This window comes from Mustela nivalis (genome assembly GCF_964662115.1).
Source record: "Mustela nivalis genome assembly, chromosome: 15".
In the NCBI taxonomy this organism is placed as follows: domain Eukaryota; kingdom Metazoa; phylum Chordata; class Mammalia; order Carnivora; family Mustelidae; genus Mustela; species Mustela nivalis.
Window position 1 is genome coordinate 81,309,448 of NC_139034.1, and position 21,546 is coordinate 81,330,993.

General features: G+C 38.2%; 1 protein-coding gene across 1 annotated transcript in view; it reads left to right on the forward strand.

Moving 5' to 3' along the window:
- Window positions 1–208: 208 nt before the first annotated feature.
- Window positions 209–21,546, forward strand: part of LOC309849215 (uncharacterized protein) — a gene marked incomplete at its 5' end in the record, with an annotated part of 88,153 nt that continues 66,815 nt past the window's right edge. The window contains one exon of the mRNA XM_082701517.1: window positions 209–439. Within this exon, the coding sequence (XP_082557643.1) occupies window positions 209–439 (231 nt within the window). The remainder of the gene's footprint in view (window positions 440–21,546) is intronic.

Sequence of the window (21,546 nt, forward strand, 5' to 3'; positions counted from 1 at the left end):
CTGTGAGACCGACTCCTACCACACCTTACACCACCGTCTTCCCTCATTCTCTCTGAACATGGATGTGGATGACCACGTTGTCATGTTATGTACTTGGGAATCAGTGATAAACCATAAATGAAAAGATAGAATGTCTAATGTTAAGAAGCTGCTATGATAGAGGAAGTTGGGAAATGAAAATACTGAAATAAGCATTTTTTAAGAGGAGATGAGACTGGAGAAGTTGGCCAGGGGCAGAGAGTACAGGGCCTGTTCACCATCCCACGCCTTCGAGACTTCTCCAGACGCTGTAGGAGCGCTGGCAACGCCGGTGCTGTCTTTGGTCTTCCATCTTACTCATGTTTGCTGGATGACGTCTCTTGGGGCTCCATGTTCCAGGACTCTTGGAGATGAATATACTTACCTGAGAAATGCCTGCCGAGGCCAGGATGGGAGGAAGGTTTTTCTGGCGACCCATGAATCTGTCAGAGATAAGACTCTCCCATTCCTGACCCACAGGTGGAACCGTACGTTCTCCTTAAAGGTTGGTGGTCAAGCAGGTGTATGCAAGCCTTTTGCGACGCGTGGGAACTCTTTGATCTCACTACAGTGCCCTTCAGCATGTCTCCTCTCTAAAACCTGGGGGCAAAGATCTGGGCTTTTCAGAGAACAATGGTGCAGCTTCCATGGATCACGCTACACAAGACCCCACTCCCCCCGGTCAATAAGTTACCCTGCATAAAACTCTATGTGAATTATACAGAGTGGCTTGCTTCATCTTTCAGGCTCAAAGTGCCTGCTCAGTTTGGGGACTCCTTTACTGTCCCTTCCTCCCGTTCCAACAGGCAATGTGGCACCAGCATAGGGCTTTTACTCAAGAAGGGAAATGAAGACATTTGCACTTTGGAAATATAACTCGCTGTGCTGCAGTGCTAATATGTGTGAGGGGTCAAGAGAAGCAGGTGTTGCATCTGTGGTCAGCTCGGTGGGGCATTGATTGTGGTCTGAAATGAGAGGTGGTGGCAGATGGGAAAAAGGACAGATTCAAAAGATGTCATGGAGAGAGAGCTTGGAAAAGTTGGTGATTGGTTAAGTGTTGCAGCTGAGAAAGAGGGAAAAAAGATGAACACCAGGCCTATGAACTAAACAACTGGGTGAATAACGATATTTTCTTTTTTTTAAAGAAAGGAGAGCATATTGTGAGGAAAGGCCATTATCCTTCTATTTATTGGTGTGGATATGTACCTATGTTTTAACCAGTTGGACACTCTGGTAGAAATGGAACGTAACATTTCTGATCTATAGGAAAAGTTGGGTTCGAGAGACAGACTTGAACTCCAAACACAATTAATGAAGTGGTGAGAACAGATGACTTAACTCCAACCGCCCGGTGTTAATATTTTCCCTTCCTCTCTTCTTTCCTCCTCTCCCTCCTTCCCTTCTTTCCTTCCTTGAGAGAACACGAGAATGAATGGGGGAGAGGCAGAGGGAGAGAGAGAGAGAGAGAAATTCTTAGGCAGACTCCGCACCCAGTGTGGAGCCCTACATGGGGCTCTCATGATCCTGAGATCATGATCTGAAATCAGGGGTCAGATGCTTAACCAGCTGAGCCACCCAGGTACCCCTGTCTGGTGCATAAGGGAGACGGGGGAGGAGAAAGAGGTTTTAAAATTGGGGGAAACTTTCTAACTAATTCCTTTTGTTTTAATGTTTCTCCCAAAGAGATGGGATTTCTGGAAGTATTGAAGTAGAATGAGGTGGGAATGTAAACATGAATTCAGCCTGAAGTTAATTTAACTGACAATTGTATGTGCAGTTGTGCTAATGATCAAAATCAAACAAAATAAAAGCAAGAGATCTCAGTTTAAAGAAAGGCAAAATTGTTGTCTATTGAATAGTGTGCCACAGAAAAAGGATTCTCAAGTTCCCAAGTGCTGTTTTCATCTGCTGCCTGCTGTCATTCTAACGTACCCCTTATGCATTGGAGATTGCCAGAAGGCATCCTCACTGACGTCTACTTTGCTAATTGCAGAAAACCCTGCATTTCCTTCTTCTTTTTAAGACATTATATCCTTTGCCTTCTTCAAATTAAAGATAAAATCTTGGTTCAAGTCAACATTTCTGGCAGAATTTTAAATGTTCAAAAGACATTAAAATTCAGTTGAGAAAAAGAAAAGGAAGAGAGGTACCTGTAAAATGCCCTGTCTATATTAGAATTAGAAGTGCATGCATTATGTGGTTGCTGACTTTTGGAAAGCATATTGATGCACTTGAATGATTTTCTTCCCCCTGCATATTTGCTGATTGATGTACATTCCTGCCAACCTAAGAGGTAAGGCTGGGAAATTAGGGTCATCTACGGGTTTGTGAGAAGAAGTAGCCAGCAGCTAGCCTCCAATGACAATGATGATTTTCAGAGGTTTAACCAGGCACTTGGGCAGCAGTTCTCCCCCCACAGAGACCCTAGATTCTATTTCTGTTCTCTCTTGAGCCTAGGATGACAATCATGATAAATTGTATCATACTGTGAGGTGGTTTGTGATGAAAACAAATTTCCACTAGGGACTGTAACACAACCTCCAAACTCATGCTCTGATAAAACACTTAGAAATGTTCAGTTGTCTCCTCTGTCCTCTTCCTTTCTTTCTCTTTTGTCTTTGTTGAAAACAAAAATGAAATTACAAGCAGAGAACTAAAACGTGTGTTGGGAATAATCATTTTTTTTTCTTAAGATGGAGATTAGAGTTTTGATGGTTTTTATCCGTATCTCTATTTCGATTTGGCTATCAACTATCTATCCCATCAAATTTTTTAAAATTCAATTTTAAAGTGGAAAAAAATAGAAAATGAATGGATAGGGACTGGAAAATGATGAATAGGGTGAGTGGAGTTAGGGAGTTGTTGAGTTAGGGAGGCTGAAGATTTCTTTTAAAAAATAGATGATGGCTTTCTCTTTGGAAGGGACAACTGTACCTCTATCCAGTGTTTCTCTATAGATATAGCACCATGGTAGGCATGTTGGTGGATTCCTTTTATTGGAAGGGCTAATGCATCTCATCACTTGAAGGCAGGGATTAAATGGGTCACCTCCCTGTTTGTGGATTAAGCCTGTTATTTGGTCAAAGTGAACGAAATTAGTCTTATTAAAGGAGAAATGCAATGATCTGGCGATTTTCATGATTCGATTTCTTGCTTTCAATCATTTCGGCTGTGTGGTACTCTTGCCTTTCTTCTCTCCGGGGTCTACTCAAGATCTTGGCAGATTACTTCTGTGACCTATCTTCATACCTTTGGAAGAGCACTCACAGAGCTTGGGAAATTCTGGAAAAGCTAGAGATACAGTTCAGGCTACTCTGCAGATGAGTATGGGTTCCCAGGCCATTTCTCAGATGGAAGATTTCCCAGTGAGGCAGCTCTAAAGAGTCTTCAACAAGGCAACTTGCTTACTTTGTCTGTCTTTAGAAGATGCGAGATTATATTAGTTGTTGCTTCTTGACTCCTGATCATTCATTCATTAATTCACTTATTCCTGCAGCAGGCATCTAATCTGATTTACTGTGCTGCATGAACACTGTGGGATTTACAAAGAAATCCATACTTGGACTGGACTGCACTTCCCAGGCATTCCCTATCTTATTCTTTCTATCATGTTTTCCTATACAAGACCCAGGTCTGTTCTAAGAGGTTGGGTGAGTCTAAGTCACATTCTTGGACCAGGGTCTTTCTGCATCTGATTAAGTTTCAAATGAGTCTGAATAATCAAATGCAGATAAAAATTATAAATAATGGAAAAATATAATGGGTGAGGTGAGACTATTACATAAAACAGATGTTTATGAAGGCAAAGCACATGTTATGGGCTGAATTATGTCCCTCACAAAATTCATGTGTTGAAGCTTGAATACCCAGTACCTCCGTATGTGCTCATATTTGGAGACAAGCTCTTTTATAAAAGTAAGTAAGTTAAAATGAAGTCATTAGGGTGGACCCCCGTCTAAGTAACTGGTGTCCTTATCAAAAGAGGGAGGAGACAGCCATCAACAAGCCAAGGAGAGAGGCCTCAGGAGAAACCAACCTTGCCAACTCCTTGATCTTGGACTTCCAGCCTCCAGAACTATGAGAAATTAAATTCTGTTGCTTAAGCCACCCAGTCAGTGGCACCTTGTTGCAGCAGTGCTAGCAAACTCATACAGCATGGGACTTGGAAAGTCAGTCAAAAGTAAGTATTGAGCAAATATTGTGTGTATGCCATAGCAAGTGATGAGTGGTAAACATTTATTTATCCAGGCCTGAAGCTGCATGAAATTCATTTCTCAGACAAGTGCAGTTATTCATTAGGTACCTGGAAACACAGACACACACACACACACACACACACACGCGTGCTCGCATGATCCTACAGTCAAGTGGGAAATGTCTGTTAAGATCGGCAGTTGGGAATAAAGATTAAAATGTAGGAAAAAGTCATACTAATGATAAAGATAATAATGACGATGGCAGGTGCTTCTGTTTTGTGACTTCTCTGTGCCAGACAGAGTAGTACTACGCATCATAACACCTCTCCTTATTAGAGGAGAGACTGTGTCTGTGTTGGTTGGTGATCTGAGGCTCAGAGAAGTTAAATCTTTTATTCACCCAAGATCTCGCAACTAGTATATTGACATAAACTTACCTGAGTCCTACCCTGAGGTTCTCATGGCTAAAGGGAGTGAATTAGCACTTGCTTTCCTTTGAGGGGCAGCATGTGCTTTCAAAGATCCACCAGGGGAAGAAAGGTTAGGTCTGCTTCCCAGGGGTCATTAATGCTGCTGGGTTGACCCTGGGTTTTAATAACAACCCAGAGCTCTGAAATCCATAATGGCACATTAAGGCTGGAGCTGTCCTGGGAGAGGTTGTTTTTTTTTTTCTTTTACGCTGGCCTCTCCTAAGTATTTCAGATCTCTAGGAAGTTACCCTACCCTTCCACCTTCCTCATGTATAGGAAAACATGATAGAAAGAAACCATCCAGTGGAGCTAGGAGTTGGTTCACAATAGACCTCTCCTTTACCTAGTGCTCTAAAACATTAGGTAGGAATTGTTGCTAAGGTCTTTACAAGGTCACAGCCAGATATGTGAAATAGGCAGGAGGACCACATATAAATTTGCATAAAAATATGCCTTGAATTTGCATTTAAATGTATTTTAATTTGCATAAAAGTCTATTATTATGCCTTTAGAATATAAATTTTATAATTGTTCTTTTTTAAAGCTGTCATTTATTTTCTTTTTTTTTCCCCCCTTCCCCCACCTTCCCAGTCCTTACCCAAGATTTTTGCATTCCAGGAGTGCCTGCTTTCATGACCCAATCACGATGTCATAGAGGTGCTGGTGTTTTTACATAAAGAGCTCACAAGGAGGAATGCTGGCCCCAGAAAATCCGCTTATGCACTTTTCTTCCCTTTTCCTGTCTAATGTCTGCCGTCCTCCATGAATGTTAAAACCGCCACTGTCAAAGAAATCATTGCATCAGATGTAGTTAAACAGAAAAGAGAAACTTTGGTCAAGACCATTGCAGCAGGAGAGAGACTGAACTCAGTTCTACTGATGCAGAAGATGGGGGAGTTGAGCACTGGGGGAGCTAGTTTAAAAGCACAGGAGGACATCAGCAGGGAAGTTGGATGGATGTGATTTTGGTAATTGGTGCTCCTACACTCCTAAAGAGACTGGGAGATAGAGGCACCATCTCTTCTGATTCCATTTCAAAGGGATGGCTCCCAGGTCCTTGAGAAGGACAGTCCTGGATTCTCAAAACTGGAAAGAGGCTGAGAGAAGATTTGCAACTCAAAGGACAGAAAAGGAATGTACAATTATGAGTTTTCTACAGTAAATGCTCCATGAAAGGGAGATGAGGGGCCCATAATCAGAAAGACACCTACCTAAAGGTTAGTCGATCTGAAAGAGAAATGTGAAGCCCTTCCAGGTCCATGGAGACAGGGATAAAGTCAGTCAATAATTATATATGCAGCCACGAAGTCCCTTCCTCATCTCTGGACTTACTGCCTTCTCTCATTAGCACCTCTGAAATGTGTTACTTCTCACTTTATTTTTATTAATGTGAAGGGAGAAAAAAGTCACAGCATGAGGCTTACATCTGGAGGCTCAAAGCAAGTACAACTCAAGACTGTAGTAAACAGGTTACTTAACAAAGTCCCCCACCTATCAATTAAGAACAATAAGGAACTTTCTCATTTTAGACATTTGGGAAGGATATCGGTCCTTTCCTTTTTCTGAGGTCCCCCCCCAAAAAAATCTTTGGTGACCTGTCATGATGTCATAATGATTTCAACCAGCATTGAGCTACTATTCTGCAGAAATTAATGGTTCTGATGCTAACCCCTAATGCTCTTCGTGAGATTTTGAGCAAAATTGCGGTGACCAAGTGAGATGACTTTCCTGGAGCCACCCAGCTGGTGATACTTAGGGCACATGAAATATTTCCCAGTATAGCTCTGCCACTTCCTGTCTCTTTGACCTTGGCCAAGTAACTCAGCTTCTCATAAATCAGCTTCTCATCTATAAAATGGTAATAATGACACTAAATCATAGGGTGGTTGGAGGAATTTGGTGAGAAATGAATTCAGGTACAGCCTGCGGAAGATCCCTGGGCACATAGGACGTACTTGACAAACTTTACCCATCATGACTTGCTGGCTCATTCTGTGTTCTGCCTGATTCTAGAAGTCATGCTTTCTCTCGTAAATTGTGATGTCATCTATGTTACTATCAACTACCTCATCAATTATCTAGAACTAAATTTGAACTAAATTCTTCCATTAAACATAAAATTCTATGGGTGTAAAGGAATGCATGATGGCCATGGATGCCATCGATATTTTTCCTGATTGTATTTTTCAGATAGATAGACTTTATTTCTCTTAATGTCAAATTCTTGCAGAATATAGAGTCTTTTATTCCAGTTGTCCAGGTATTAAGCCAATGTTCATGGCTACCTAATGTCTGGCTTGGTAGCTCTTTGTTCTATCATATTCATAAAAACAAGAAAAGATAAACTTTTGTGCATTTTATTTCTGCAGCCAAAATCCTAACAACAATATTATATGCTCCAGTTTTTACCCTAATCGAATTTATGACTCTCTTCTCCTTTACTCTCTTTGAAGTACATCCTTTCCTTCACCCAACTTATTGTTCTCTTTTTAAAATTTCCCTTGAGATTTTCCTTAAATTTAACTCATTGTCTGAATTTATAATCCTAATTCATTCCCAAAAAACATAAGGTTGACAAAATGTTTCTCCCTCCTCAGTCATCTGGACTTTGGGGGTATCTATTTCTAGCTGTGGACGTTTCTAATTATCACAACTTGATTGTATTTCATGGGTAACTTGAACGGTATATCAATTCTATGACTTCTCTCTCCCAATGTGTATCTGCTTTAGATTGTAATCTTTCAGGGGAATAGAGTGACTAATGTTTATTCTGATCTTGACTACCAGCAGCTTGAAATATCTAAAAGAAAGCAGATTTATACCTCAATTGCTAGGATAATTCTGAGATGTTTTGTTTGTTTGTGAATGTGATATTACTAATTTCTTTTGGTGAAAATGAAACATGAACTTTAAAGGGGTTATCAGAGGCTAACTGCTGTCACTCAGTGTCAGTGTTGATATTTTGGGCATTGTTCCAACAGATCATAATCTGAGAGATAATGACTCTGGTTCTGTTTTTCCCAGCTGTTCTTACTAGTGGGAACAGCTGCCATTGTTACACTTGTAAACTCTATGCTTGGCAGAACTTGTGATGGGGTCTGAAAATGCATTTTTGTTTTGTGGGTTTCTTTTCCTGCATGGCCAACTTGTGCTCAGTTTTAAAACAAGAGCAATACAGCATGGTCGGGTTGACAATAACGACGCCTAGGAGATATCAGAGGGATTCGATTGCACTTACAGCCAACACCTTGGATTTTCCCTTTCTCCTGGTTGAGTGAACCATTTGTGAAAAATTTTTTTTTTTTTTTTAATAAACTTGTTTTACTTGTTAACAAAAACAAAAAACCCTCAAGGACAAATGTAGGTGACTGGAGTCCACGGTCTATTGTGAGATACAAGTTAACTAGGTTAGAAATTTCTGCAATTTTTGTAGATGTCGTTCCTCATCAGAAATTCACCTTCTCCCACCAGGGTCCCTCTGTGCCCGGTACCAAACTTGGAGACAGCTGGAGTTGATTAGAGGCATGTACCAAAGAGCTGTCCCCGTGTGGGGCCTATTGGCAGTACAGGGAGCGAACCAGCCACTTTGGCCTCATTAGCACAGTGTTCTACCAGCTGGCTCTAGGAAGAATTAATACTTGACATGAAATGATTTCTCAGAATGATCAAAAATAAAAGCAAATGGATTTGAATCAGAGTGTTTTTTTTTTTTTTTACCTGAGTAATACTGTATCCAAAGAACCTGCAAATTTCCTGTGTCATAAATCATCAGCGGGCATCAGACATCTCCCCAGATGTCAGATGCACAACTTTAGGATTATGATGTTTTAAACTGTATTTATCCGAACTATGGAGTTTTCTTTGTAATTATTATTATTATAAAAAGCTAGAGGTTTGGCAGAGACTGTTACAGTGTTTTCAGCCCTTTTTAGCTATATTTGAAAAACACTTCACTCTTTCCTTTAACAAAATTACTTTGAAAATTCAGGATCTTGAATGGAGCTTTGATAAAAAGAAAAATGCCTAAAACCCAATAAATGTGGATATGGTCCAGGATTCCTTCTCTTCTCTTTTCTTCTTGCTTTGTCTCTTAGACTTTCTCTCTCGAAAGAATACTCAACATCCAGTTTTGGAATCTTTTCTAAATGCGATCTTTTAACTACTCCCAGGTATAATTTTTAATATGCATAAATCCTTCCTTTCATCAAATTGCAGCGCATCTCCTATCAACTATATTATGTCTTAAACTGGCTTTCCCTTTGGTCATTTGTTTCTGTTGGTGTAGCTTCCTTTCCTCAACCACTCAAGTTGTCAATCTAGGTCCTGATTGCTTGTCAGCTTCTTTCAGTCGAGTGCATGTGCCTTAAGTACCAGAATCGTCATCCCTTATTCCCCACTGCCTCGCACAGTTCTTGCCACACTGTAGGTGTCAAATAAGCAGTTTTGGGATAAATGAATATATATATATGTCTATTTGATGAATATATAACATGTATATGTATATTATATATGTATATTTTAGCCTTTGCTTGCTCTGGTACTCTTGTGATTAAAGAAATTGAATAGATAATCAAAAAATTTGAATGCAAAATCCAAAGTTACAAAATATAAGCAAGGGAAAGTCTCTTGTTCTCATCCTCCGTCTGTACAGCCGTCCCCTCCACCCCACCACACACCCCCATACACCGGAGACCACGGCCACTCATTTCTTATGCTTCCTTTCAAAGTTCTGTTTTGTGTATGTAAACATACACATGTGTACGTTCTTATTCTTTTTGTGTACATACATAGGGGTGAGCCACATGCCACAGCCACTGACCCCACTCCCTGTCTTGTCCTCTTGGAAATATTTCCACATTTGAATACACTCTTACCAGTCTCTTACTTTAAGCTGTGTCACGCTTCATTATAAGGCGTTAACTGTTCATGTTATTCCCTATTGTTGGATATTTGAGTTCTTTCCCATCTTATAATCCTATCAAGGATGCTGTAGTGAATAATCTGGTCTCATTTCCCACGAGTGCAGGTAAATTCCTAGAATGTGATGGTTGGGTTGCTGGGTCCAAGTTCATAGTGATGGCACGAGGTTGCCCTCTGGAAGCCTGGTGCTAACCTACCCCAGCAATGTATGAAAGGGCCTGTTTCCCTGCAGCCCATGATAGAGTGAATTACCAGAATGCAATGTTTTTCCTTAAATGTCTGAAAAAAATATATATATAGTTCCATATAACTTCAGCAAACATTTCATGTACTATATGTGAGGCTGACCATCTTTTCGTGTGTTTAAAAATCCTTTAAATTTTCTTTTTGGTGAGCGGTCCGCTCACGTGTTCCTCCAGGGCTTCGTGTTGGTTTATTATCATTGAAACTTCCAGGCTTGATTCTTGTGCGAAGTTTGCACACTTGCTCCTTCTCACCCGCCGCCATCCGCCTAACTTTGTTTTGGATGAACTTTCTACAGCAGGAGGTTTTGATTTTTAGGCAGTTAAATTGATCAAACTCCTCATTTATGGCGTTTGGGTTTTGAGTCTTAGTTAAAAGACTTTTCTCATTTTAATATTATAAAAGGATTCAACCATGTTTTCTTCTAGTAGTTTCTTGGCTTACTTACTTCACATATAAATCTTTGATCATTAAAAGTTTATCCCGGTGTGTATTGTGGTGCGTGGATCCAACTTTATATTTTTTCCAAATGTCCACCTACTTTTTCTGCCATGTCGAATAGCCTCTTTCTCCTTGCTGATTTTCTAAGTTAGGAGCAATCCTTACGTTATACTAAATTCTTTTCTTTATTAAGTTTTTAAAAATTTTATAGATCCTGAATTCCGTTTGATGGACTATTTATATACCAATACCGCATTATCGTTATTATGGATGTCTTATAAGATATTTTAATATCTAACAGGACCAATGATTTTTATTGGTCTATCCATTCCAGTATTTCTTCCCTGTGTTTATTACTCCGTATTAACTCTATAACCATCTGGTCTAGTTCTAAATAGCACAATGTTAAACGTGCAAATGAACTTACAGAGAATTACAGAGAATTAATTTGTACAACGTTGAGTCTTCCTCTTAGAGAACATGATGTGGCTTTCCTTTGGTTCAATTTTTAGTTTTTGCTTTTCAGTGGTCTTTTAGAGTTGTTTTGTGTAAGTTTGGGATAGATCTGATTAAATTTATAGATGTTTCATCATCTTAATTTTCTTATATAAGTCCTTTCCTTCAATTGTATCTTCTAACTATTGTTTATATGTGCAACAGCGTCTGATTTCTTTATATTAATTTTATGAGATCTTTCTGAATTTTGTTGTTTGAAGCCATTTTTAATTATATTTTTCACTTTCTTAGACCTTTGTCTTCATCAGCTAAGACTGTTTTACTTCTTTCTTTTGGATTTTTACAAGTATAATTCTTTCTTTTCTGTTTTATTTTTTGCCTAGTTTCTCATTTATACCATAATATGATAGTAGTTCCATAGTGATCCTTGTTTTACTCCAGATTTTAGTTGAGTTTGTTTCAGTGTTTTCTGATTCAAGCATTCTGCTGACTTTTGGGCCTATCTATCTATCTATCTATCAATGTCCTTAAGGTATCTATTTATATCTCTATATATCTGTATTGATATCTATATTTATATATGTCTATTTGTATAACTACATATGTTCATAGGAAGCATATGTGTGTATGTGTGTATATATATTTATACATATATGATTTTTTAACATCTACATTGTTCACTTTTTTTTTAGATTTTTATTTATTTATTTGATAGACAGAGATCACAAGTAGTCAGAGAGGCAGGCAGAGAGAGAGGAGGAAGCAGGCTCCCCGCTGAGCAGAGAGCCCGATGTGGGGCTCGATCCCAGGACCCTGAGATCATGACCTGAGCTGAAGGCAGAGGCTTAACCCACTGAGCCACCTAGGAGCCCCTACATTGTTCACTTTAATACTTGTGTCAATTTGAGTTCTCTTAGAAGCAGACACTCAATGGGATTAGACAATCAAGAGAGTTAATGGGGAAAACATCTGAGAAGAATGAAGGGCAGAGAGCAGGAGGAGGTAGGAAAGACTTTACCATGGAACACAAGTCTGGCAGCTATGAGATGGGAGAGGGAAGGAAGGGAGATTTGGTGAAAAGGGTCTCAGGAGCTGGTGGGGTCCTGAGAGTCCTGAGAGTTTGATCATGATTATTGGGGGGAAGGTTTTAGAGCCCAAGTTTCCCCTTTGAGGAGTTCTGTGAACATGCAAATTGGAACTTCACTAGTACCCTTTCCATGCTGACTCTGCTGGGAGGAGCCTGAGGGGAGTGTGGCACTGGTGTTTCCCGAGATGGACGATCCAGCAGGTGTCTGCTAGGACTGCCGATCCCATGGCAATCTCTCTTGAAGCAGAGCTGAGAAGCCCATTGGAATGGCTTCTACAATATTATACTTCCAGTTAAACGCTGGATTCCATTTAATTTTTATGTAAAGCATTTGTAGGTCTACTGCGTGAGCATGTTGGAATTCTCCTGAGTGAAGAAGGGAGCTCCATTGCCTTTCCATTCTTAGGCAACACTCATGATCATGAACTTGGTGGATGTGTTCCTACCCCACTAAGTCACACTTAGATGCTTATAGTATCAACTTTTAAACCTGAAGATATTGAATGCAGGAGAATTACTTATTCTGGCTTCTTCAGTAACTCAGGATAGAAAAAAGGAAGAAAAAAATATAAAAAATTATTTTGAGCTTGGGAGTAGAAGAAACACAAATTCTTTAAAACCTGAGAAACAGAAACTATACAAAGTTTGGAATCAAATATACCTGGGTCCAACACCTGGTCCCTATCAGAAATTATTTGACACTCAGAACCTAAAGAATGCCTTTTTTGAACACACAGGTGGAAAACATTTTCTAGGGCTCTTTGTATTGGTCATGGGTTTGAGTTCTTTCCCGATGAACATGAGGGGAAATGATATGTGCCACTTTCAGGCCTGGTCATAGAAAATTCAATATGAGATTTTTTCCTTCTCCTTATGGGATTCAAGTGACAATGAGCCAGTCAGGGATGGTAAAGTCACAAGATAGAAGGAGCTCTCCTTAAATATAAGTTAGAGGACAAGGGCCATTCTTCCATAAGCATCCATCTAGGATTCTTCCATAAGCAGGAAATAAACATGCCATATGTCTTAGCTGTTCAATTATTAAGTCTATCTATCATTTAGAACACTGATAACATGATAAAATGAGAATCCAATACCAATGCATAAATTATGTTGAATTCATAGTAGATGAGCAATAAGTTTTAATTCCTGTCTTCATCTATGGCATTACCATAATGTATAGTTTTAAAACAATAGAGATAAAATGTAAATAATCTCAATCTAGGCTACTTTTAAAGCATATATATGTAGTAATCAAATTCTCATTAATCTATTATTTTATAGCCTATTCCTGCCTGTCAAATAGTAGCAGTAAAGCAACTGCAGATCTTTTCCATAGTTTTCCTTAACTTAAAAACATGTAAAAGGATGAGTGTGGAACTTTTACTCATCTACATATGATTTAAAAGAAACCCTTACCCAATGCATAGAGTTCTTTGGAGGAGAGCACTAGGGAAGGAATAATATTTTGTAGCTGACATTTAATGAGTGAGTTTTGGGGAAAAGTCATGACTCTCTATTTTTGGCACCAAACAACATCTGCCTGATTGCAAATTTAGCAATATTCAAAACAATATTTTTTTGAACAACTTTGATGTGTCGGTCATCTTTTGAAGCATGTAAATTTTACCTTCCACATCACTCACAAAAGGCATAGAGTAATTGCACATCCTATTTAGTAAAGGAAGAAAATACAGATTTCCTCATCCTCCATGAGAACACTTAAACCTAACTCTGCTTCTACTAGGAGCTCTCAGTCAAACCTTAGCCCTGTTGATAGGAGACAGAAGATGTGTGCATAACGGCACAAATCTGCAGGATGGCATTTGTGGAAGGACTGGTAGAAAACACACACCTAATCTCCTTTGAGCCTCATACTAGCCCCTTGAAATGGGCATTTTCCACTTTTTAGAGAAGGCATAAGTGAACTTGGGTGAAGGTAAACAAGCAGAGGCCATGGGACCCAAGTGTAAAACATCCAGCCTGGATTTGATTACAGGCTTGACTGTGCCCGGACCCGCGTTGCCTCCATCAGGACTAATTTCCCCAGGATTATCTGTGTTTGGTTGAGTGTATTCCCCACACAACAGAAACTCGCCGCCTGAAGACATAAACTTTCCACAATTAATTTGTACGGAAATCTTTCTAAAGCCCAACATTTCTTAAGATAAGTTGTTACACATTATCTATTGCGGTATGACGCCAGCTGCACCATCATCAAAGATATTTACTAACTGTGGGATTTTGGTTAAATTATGTTTTCTCTGATGTTTATTTTCCACCTATGGCAAGTGTGGATATTAATACCTATCTCAGAAGATTATTGTGTCAGTTTAATGAGATACATAAAAAAGCATTTTGAAATCTAAAAATGGCTCTACCAATATTAACTGGTATTTTTTTTTTGTATTAAAATATAAAGATGTCAGCACTAAAAAGTTCTTCAGATATTCTGAGCAGCAACTCACATCATTGGACATTTACTCATCTGTTCGCAAATGTCTCAAATTCTAGCAGAATGTACTTCCACTGTTTGCCTTGATTGGAAGGAAAGGGTTATATATTGCTGTTACGTGTGATTATGTACCTTGTGTATGTGTGTATGGGTGTGTGCACTGTGCATGTGATATGTTGCAAAGCATCCTTATATTCTGTTTTTATTTACATATTTGCAACTGCAAGGTAGTCTTCAGCCTTCTATTTCAACACAACAAGTAATTCCTTCCTTAAAAATAGAATTGTGGTCTGTGTCTCCTCTGTGTACTTAGGTTGCATTGAAGCCACATGTGACTCCCAGCTCTAAAAGTCTGATCCCATCACGGTGGAACTGTCTCCTTCTTTTCCCTGTGCTTTTGAAGTTTATGGTCACACTTCATTGAATCAAGCCACAGAAGTGATAGAGGCTGACCCAGGTTTATGTGCTATTTTCAAAGGGTTGATCATGGCTGTTTTATAACAACAGTTAAACCTAAATTATATATTGAAGTTAAATAATACTCTTTATTTAAAATTTAACATTGTTTCAAAAAATCTATACTCACCTGGCAACTTTAGTAATGGGTCCCTGGGGCATGTAGAAAATAATCATAGAATCTCTCTCTTTTTTTAATGCTACATGAAATATGAAGAAAAGAAGATTTTGGGAGGTAGTTTCTGAACACAAATGCAATATGACTATGTTATGACTAACGTTCATGTTTCTGAACTTCTCCTGATGGCCAGGTGGGTAAACTATTTGCCATAAATAAATCACAAAATATGGGACAATAAAACGACAGCTGGTTAGGGTTTGTCTGAGATGTGTGTGTGTGTGTGTGTGTGTACTCACAAGTACCAACACACACATACACACTTGTATACACACACGCACACACACACATAGACATCCACATATTAGAGACAAATATTATCCATTACTTTCATTGTCTAAGTGACATGGAAAGTACCAATAAAGATATTTATCTGGGCAGTGTTTTCTGTACCAAGTGATGTTTCGGTTCTGTCCTAACTTTTGAAGACCTCCTTTGGGAACAGCCTCTTCTTCTAGAAGTTCTGTTTCAGATGGAAGAGGCCTGGCGAGCTGGCTTCAGACTGTAGAGGGCAGCCCAGCAGGTTTTTCATGCGAGCGCTCCTGCTGCTATAACTTCTGTCACCCGAAAAACACAGCTCTGAGGGTCACTTGTGTTGGTGCCAAAGCATACTCCTGGGTTGTGGGTCAGAGGGCACATTCTGCTTATTCCTGTGCCAACACGAGAAAATCGCAGTATTAATGTCTTGGAGACTGAACCAAATTCAGAGTGGCCTCCTGGCAGTCCAGAGAGCAAGATGGAGAGAGACAAAAATGATGTGTAGGGAAGCTTTTAAAGAATAAGCTGTTTCTAATTATTACCCCTGATGAGGGGACAAGGAACTACCTTAGACTGGCGAGGAAACTCTACATTCTCTGAGTTACACAGGTGCGGTTTGCCTTAACTCCAGAAATCCCTTTGTTCAAGCAGAAAACTTAATGACTATTCTCGCATCTCTAAGGATTGTGAGTCAATCCTTAGAGATGCTTTTTGAGTACTTTTTGCTTTGTAGTCAATAAAACAGTGGTTTTGCATTAAACCATTTATTAAATGTAGATTTTTAAAACCAAGTCATAGTTCTATTGACTTTTACAATAAAGATAATTCTATTGGCAGTAAAATATTAAAAATTGTATTTTGTCCTATGAAGTAAAACAAAACAAAACAGAACAAAACAAAACAACAACAACAACAAAAACCCCAAAAGATATTTCTTAAGGAATGACTAGATTGTACACCCATGTTCAGGTATGTGTGAAGAAGATTTTTAACATTACTGGAACCTGGACTTTTGATATGAGTGTGGTACTTTTCTCATTAAAAGAGTTGAAGTCCACAGGAGTGAGTGCTGTAAATGGCTCCCAGTTGGGTTGCAAGTCATGCGTGTTAAGATATCAGACCCTTATGAAAAGACAGATGCCTAAAGTGGACCTCTTATGTCTACTCATTGTCTCTAGTCATTCATCTGAAGGATCTTTAGCTTTTCTATAGGGTTGAGAAGTGCTTTGCTCTGTAGTTTTAGTTGTTCCACACATGCATTTATTTACTTTTCTTTCTGTCTGGAAGGAAAACTTGGGAGAGTTCAAGAGCTCTTTTCCTAACCTCTCCTGATGGTGATGTCCTCCAAACCCAAACCTAACAGATTTGAAGGGTTTCTGTTTTCATCACTGCTTTTGCCAGCATCTAATTATAACAGGTGTGTCATTTTAGAATATCGCCATGTTTGATGCTCTCCCTTGAATGGGTTTGAGGTCCTTGAGGTCCTTGAGAACCTGTAGCATGTTTGTGAATTCTTACTTGTCAACCATTAATATATGCTGAGTATTCACAATGCTAATTATTCACAAGAAGGGAAAATTATGAATAACACATATCACAGAACCTGTGGTGGTATATATTACAAACCCACCTGATTGCCTTTTTCATTTTGATTACTAGAAAATCAGTCATTTCCTGGCAGTTAATCAAATGCTACAGAGATCCTCATCTTGGTTTCAGTTATCCTGCTTATTCCATTTATTTTTTGATTTATAAAAAATTATTACCATAACAGTCTTTCAGATTTGATTACTAGTGAAGTTAACAAACTCATTTGCAGTCACAAACCTTTCCATTCTAAGCAGGCTGTTACCTACTGGTTGGTTAAAATGTTATTTCATTAATTAAGCATATTATAGGTTCATATAGCCTTCAATTTATTGCCATTCAAGAAATTTTGCATATACATCTCATTAAACTACTGTGTGTGTTAATTATGATATCAGAAAATACAGAAGTCTACTTATCATCCACAGAAATATCAACATTCAACTCAGAAGAGTGACATTGAATTTTTTATTTTTCCTATTACTCAGATCAACAGGCATATTTATTAAAACTATTTCTTTCCCTGGTTTTAAGGCTTCTTTTTTCTTCGATTGTTAACTTCTATGACCAGGATTTTTCTCAGTCTTTTCAAGTGACTTTATATATGCCCACTTCTTATTTTACTTTTAAAAAAAGATCTATTTATTTATTTGGTGGGTGCAGAGGAAGAGAGAATCTTAAGTGGACTCCAAGTTGAGTATGGAGCCCAATGCGGGGTTCGAGCTTATGACACTGAGATCATGACCTGAGCCGAAACCAAGAGTCAGACATTGTGACTGTGCAACACAGGTGCCTCTATAGGACTCCTTTTTAAATGTTTCTTTTTTTTTTTTTAAGATTTTATTTAATTATTTGACAGAGATCACAAGTAGGCAGAGAGGCAGGCAGAGAGAGAAGGAGAGGCAGGCTCCCTGCAGAGCAGAGAACCTGATGCAGGGCTTGATTCCAGGACCCTGAGATCATGAACTGAGCTAAAAGCAGAGGCTTTAACCCACTGAGCCACCCAGGCACTCCTTAAATGTGTCTTTCTGTGTGTGGTTTTGCCCTCAATATTCTTGTTCCTTGATTCTGCACATTCTTCTTGGCCACTTACTCTCATGGTGTCAATTGCATCTCTGTAGACTAGTCATGGGCACAAATATAAAACTGTCTTAAAATACACATCTATAAATATAAGATCTGTCCATCTATCTACATATTCACATGCTAAACAACTTAAATATGTGCCTTTCACACTTCTTACCATCTCAAAATACACTTCTAAAATGGGTTTGTTTGTTGCCAGAGCAATTATCCTCTATCTGACCTTGAGTCCAACATGCCATTATCTCTTAGCTGCCCAGCAGTGGTCACTTCTGCTGCTAGCAGTTCCCCAGCAACCCCAGCCAGGCCAGATCTGATGGGCAAAGTATTTTGGTGCTTCTCTTGTATCATAGTAGTCCTCTCAGAAGGTAGGAGATTGGGGCGACTTTTATAGATCTTTCATTTGATGACTCCCCTGGCAGGTGACGGAATTATCAGTGGCTTAGGACAGGTCACTTTCATATGGCTACCTAAAAAGTCCGATATGGATAGATACTGGAGTTCTTGAAATAGAAAATGCTTATATTTAAAAAAGAGTGTGAGACCTAGTTATACAGAAAATTACGTCACTAGATGGGATCTGTGCATGCTTCTCTCTTTGCTTATTCAGCCTTTTATAATATTATGGATGCTTATGAGAAGAAACAAGGGAAGGTATATTAATACCCACAAAACATTTGCCAAACATGTACCTATGTCTTAGTTTGATCAAGAATTAAGTTTATCTTCCACAGTTTACTTAATAACATAAGAATAGTACACCTTCTTATAAAGAGCTATTATTTCCAAAATGTCTCCAACATCTATTAAGAACTTCTTCTTCTCTTACCATCTACTATTTGAATTCATTTTCCTTCATCTAAATTCCTGCAGTTATTTGTGTAACTTACTTTTAGTATCTTCTACTCCTGCTAATCCATCTTGCTTTCACCAAATGAAATTCTGGCAATTTCTCCTCTTGACATAGAATCTGTCCAGGTTTACTGTATTTCCCACATAGACCAGTGCAAACTCTTTAACACAAGGTCTGACATAAAACTCTGTGACTCTTCCTGCCAAAATGTTTGACTGACTACTCCCCTTCCCACCCCTACAAGCCAGATAACCCCTATGTCTTTCTGTTCGTATAATGAAGCAGAGTCTGCATGTTTCTGCCTGGCTTTTTCTCTACTTGGACGTCCCTTATCCTCTTCTTTCCCTATCAAATTCCAACTCACACTTGGTCAATCCAAAGCAAAGGATACTTTTTCTTTGAAGACTTGTGGAGGTCCACTGTGAAGAAATGGGTACTCCCTTTGTTACGTGCCCATAGGATGTCTATCAATAATGTCAGTTTCTGTCCACTCCATTGCACACATATTCATTTCTGAATTCCTTCGTAGATTGACTGAAACCCTCGAAATCAGTCCCTTGTAGGCATCTTTATTTATAACAGAATGTGGCATAGTATAAAGCACAAAACAGATGGTCAAGAAACATCAACAGTGACTTACAGAGTTGATAAATCAATTCTACTTACAAATAATGAATTATAGGTTTCCCCACTATCTGAAGGTAGAGCATGCGTATGAAATCTCTCACAAACTGAAATGTCACAAAGTGAAGAGTATCCCCCTAATTCAGGGAGTTTTTGTTTTTCTGAAAGAACTACAGTAATACCTGCTGCTGTCAACCAAGAGATCGAAGAGGCCTTTTGCTTTTATGAAAAATCATTACCGTACAAATATAGGTCTCCTGTAAAAGTCAAGCGGCGAACTCAAACTTTTGGGAAGCAGGGAAACCTGCACGTACACGTCTGTAGACTTAATCCAGTAAAAGGTGATTCTGTGCATCATTTAAGTCTTGATGGAATCGGTATTTTTGATAATTAAAAATCTCCTTATTTGTACTGTCTGAAACTTACATGAGGGTTGAAAGAAATTAAGACACTGGGAAACATAAAATAAAACTCTTCCTTTGGAAATGAAGCATTTTTGAAATTTAAAACACTTTGAGCCAGTTAATGATTAAGAATTCTATGAAAGAAAAATGATTTTTTAAAAGATTTTATTTATTTATTTGACAGAGAGAGATCACAAGTAGGCAGAGGCAGGCAGAGAGAGAGGGGGAGGTAGGCTCCTCGCTGAGCAGAGGGCCCCATATGGGCGGGGCTCGATCCCAGAACTCTGGGATCATGACCTGAGCTGAAGGCAGAGGTTTTAACCCACTGAGTCATCCAGGCGCCGTGAGAAAAATGATTTTAGATGTAGTGTTAAATAAAGAAATTTGGGGGGCACCTGGGTGGCTTTGTGGCTTAAGCCTGTGCCTTCAGCTCATGATCTCAGGGTCCTGGGATCAAGCCCCACATCCGGCTCTCTGCTCAGCAGAGACCCTGTTTCCCCACCCCTGCCTGCTGCTCTGCATACTTGTAATCTCTGTCTGTCAAATAAGTAAATAAAATCTTTAAAAATAAAAAAAAAAGAAATTTTGGGAAAGGAACTAAGGAGCGTCAACATAGAAATAGCAATAGAACTTACATTACAGTACGTTATTTTCAGTTTCATAGAAAAGCTCCTGGTTTTTATAAAGTTCAGTTCTTTGAAACAGCTCATCAAAATCAGGCTCAAAGGAAGTTTTATTTCACTAAAGATATGATCTCACTTAGATCACAAATTTCCTACAATGAACCTTTAAATATAGAGGAAAACTCTTAAGCAATTTGTAATGTTTGTGATTTTGAAATGTGTAAAGCCGATCATCTATATATTGAGGAAATACTCCAATTAAGGAATATCAGCATGAATTTTTATACAATGTGATGAAAATGATATTTATTCACTGTCCTTATTCATATTAGTAGTATATTACATGGAAATTGGGCTCTCCTAAGAAAAGCCACTTCCATCATATAGACACTTCACCAGAAGGTATGTTGACAATCTCTTTTTTCAAAAAAGTAAGTGAATTAAAGAAGAGATGCAAGTAAAAGGAAGTTTTTTTGTGAACTCATGTATAATAATTGAAATACAACAAAACCGATTTTTTCTATATTATAATTTTTGCAAACTAGAAAAAATAAATGTATAGATTAAAAATATATTTTAAAATATAAAATATATACATACCCAACCAGTATAGATTTAGTCCAATGTTATAACAAATATAACTATATAGTTAAAATTAATGTTCATAATGATGATGTTTAATTCTGAAGTGACTTCTGAAGTATACGAATTTTGGTGTTGATTATATTATAATTCTGCAATTTGTTAATTTTCTAAATATTTTGGTATTCTGTGCTTGGCTTATGTATTAATTTTTAGAAAATCAGTATGTTCAATTCACCAAAATAAAGAAAACTGATGAATTCTTGCACTGGACTTAATATGTCCTGTGATTTAAGGTTTCTTTCAGAAGAATAATGAAAGAGAAATAATAAAAAAAATTTAATTGCTCCTATAAAAAGGTGAAGCCAGACCTTTCAGAAAGATATTAAGAATAATGAATCATAACCCAACATCTGGGAATCTGTATTTTGAAAGGAAATTTTATAAAGCAACTAAGTTATTAATATGAAATACAGTCTAGTGGAAGTTCATTCTATAGATTCATAATTATGCTACTGTTTATATTTTAGCAATGATGGTAAACTAGGATTTTATTTCCTTAATTATATTTACATTTATTTTTGCTTAGTTTCTTTGGTTTATTTTTCTGAG